Raw genomic sequence first — 2369 nt, 5'->3', positions numbered from 1 at the left:
TGCTCTGTTGTACAAGAACAGAGTATTGATCAATATGAGATCAAATATAGTGCAGTACAAGAACAAGCTGACAAATTAAAGGATGATATTTGAGGCATGATGAATGAGCTTTAGACCTGGCAACAAACAGCAAAAAGTTTAGTAGTATGGTGAAAAAAGTGCAATAAATGGATTCAGGAATAAGTTTTTTTTAGAATCATTCAGGAACAAGCTAGGATGCACATTTCCGTTTCAAGAGGCTCGTGAGCTTAGCTATCAGGCTGTCGATTCCATCAACCTGTTGTGTGTATGAAAGCATCATGTCTATCATTAATCTGAAGTGGACAAACTAATGGAGAAATAACATGAGAGACTAGTAGAGAGTTTCCAAGGTAAACAGAAGAAGAGCACCTTCTTCAAGAAGGCTTGTAAATTATCAGAAGCATCGGGCTGATGCATTCCCATTTCAAGATCCCCCTCATCTCTCGAGGAATCCCGCCGGGGAAGCTCAAAGGAATCCTGAAAAATCGAATGTTTAGGTGAAGTATGGCTTCATTGTTATGAATTCTTCTTCAATCTGACATTATAGCCAATTGTGCTACTTCCATCATCAGGGTATGTAAGGCCAAACTAAGCCTCTGAAGTTATGAATTCAAAATTATGAATGTAGATAAATTATGACAGGCGGATCGTTTGTAACTGTTATGTCCGTATGTATGTACGTACATGTGAAAACTTTCAAACTTGGAAAATGTTATGGATCCTCCGATCTGACATCACAGTCAAAAGTAATAGGATTATTGCCCAATAAAGAGCACTATTAAGCAGCTTATTTGTGTTGTTAGCAGACTAGTGGGTATCAAACAGAGTATTATAGGTAGCTGTCACTTTGTGAATCAAAGAGTTGGTAATCGTTTGCAAGTACTCCAGTTGATAACGCGGCGCGTGTTGGCAGTGACCATCCATTACAGCAGGCAGGGTATGTAATGTGATGGCAAAAGAAAGAAGATTAATTCTCAAGTGTTGTGGCACAGAAGAGAAATTCCCAACCTGCAGCTAATTGGGTGGCTGAACTCACTAGTGTGAGCATCATCATCCTCATGTGTTTTCAACCTAACAAAGAGTGAATGACATTCTGAGACACGAGTGCTTGCTAATTAGCACAAAGCTAGGAGGGACAAATTAAATGAGAACAAGGGTTTCTTGGCTAGGAGGGAGGGAGCTGCGAAAAGAGGAGTTTGAAGGCCAGGTCTGGAGATTAGCTGGTCCTTCGCGAGGAGATGAAAGGGTTGAGAGAGAGGGGTGTAACGCCCTTGCCGTTGGCCGAGGAGGACCGCCGGATTTAGGGGCTCGTCGCCGGTGAAGTTCGGGAGAGAGAAGGGGATCAGCGCGAGAGAGAGAGAGAGAGAGATGCGGACGCAACCAGAGAGAAACAGAGGGGAGAATAATTCAAATTCATTTCAACCATACCCCGCACGACACCCCACGGTCAGCTTATATACGCTGCCGGACATACAGACGGCCCAAGGCCCGCTACACTCACTCAAGCCCACACCTGACAGCCTGCCTATTCAAATCGCCCGCCAACGCCTTACGCTTTCGCTTTCAGAACACGGCCTCCCCCTTGCTTGATCGCCAGTGACAGTATCTCCATACTGACATTTCCCTCCCCTTGAGAACCAGCTGGACCCCAGGCTGGTGCATCTGGAAAGTGAGCCTTGATCACCTCGTAGTCTTCCCAAGTAGCCGCTGAATCCGGCACCGAGGTCCACTTGATCTGCACTTGCAAATGCGCTGCATTGCCTTTCTTTACCAGACGTCTGTCTAGTATCTGTTCTGGAACAACTCCTGGAACTGATAAATCGAGCGGTTTGGGCAGCACTGTGAACACTGGTGTGTGATTTGGTACATGAGATTTGAGCTGGGATACGTGGAATACTGGATGAACCTGACTTCCTTGAGGTAACTCCAGCTTGTAGGCAGCAGCTCCAATTTTGGAAATGATCTTGAACGGTCCAAAAAATTTAAGTGCTAACTTAGAACAGGGCCTGTTCACCACTGAAGATTGAGCATAGGGTTGCAGCCTCAGATACACCTGTTCACCTTCAGAAAATTCCCTAGGTGATCTGTTTCTGTCGGCATAGTGCTTGTACTTCACTTGTGCCCTGTGCAAATGCTCCTTCATGTTCAGTCTGAGCAGATAGCCAGTTATTCACTTCCCCATTCAGAGAAGCATGACACCCAGCTAGTTGTCCAATGTTTGGTTCATGTCCATACAGAGCTTTGTAAGGGGCACAACCAAGTGATGAGTGGAAGGTTGAATTATACCAGAATTCTGCTTGAGGTAACCAGTTGTTCCATTTCGCAGGACAATCATGAACAACACATCT

The 2369-nt window shown here is 45.0% G+C and overlaps 1 protein-coding gene across 1 annotated transcript; it reads right to left on the bottom strand.

The window, feature by feature from the left end:
- Nucleotides 1–1570: 1570 nt before the first annotated feature.
- LOC147962244 (uncharacterized) lies at nucleotides 1571–2164 on the bottom strand. Its single transcript, XM_087534109.1, has one exon. It carries the CDS (start codon nucleotides 2162–2164, stop codon nucleotides 1571–1573), a length of 594 nt encoding a protein of 197 aa, XP_087390235.1.
- Between the last annotated feature and the right edge of the window lie 205 nt (nucleotides 2165–2369).

This window comes from Triticum urartu, chromosome 7A, assembly GCF_056163025.1.
Source record: "Triticum urartu cultivar PI428250 chromosome 7A, HENAU_Tu73, whole genome shotgun sequence".
NCBI classification, from domain to species: domain Eukaryota; kingdom Viridiplantae; phylum Streptophyta; class Magnoliopsida; order Poales; family Poaceae; genus Triticum; species Triticum urartu.
The sequence above is the reverse complement of the archived record's forward strand: the minus strand, read 5'-3'. Positions and strand labels throughout refer to the sequence as shown.

Coding starts and splice junctions, on each gene's coding strand:
- LOC147962244 (XM_087534109.1), bottom strand. CDS start 2,164: ATGAAGGAGCATTTGCACAGGGCACAAGTGAAGTACAAGCACTATGCC.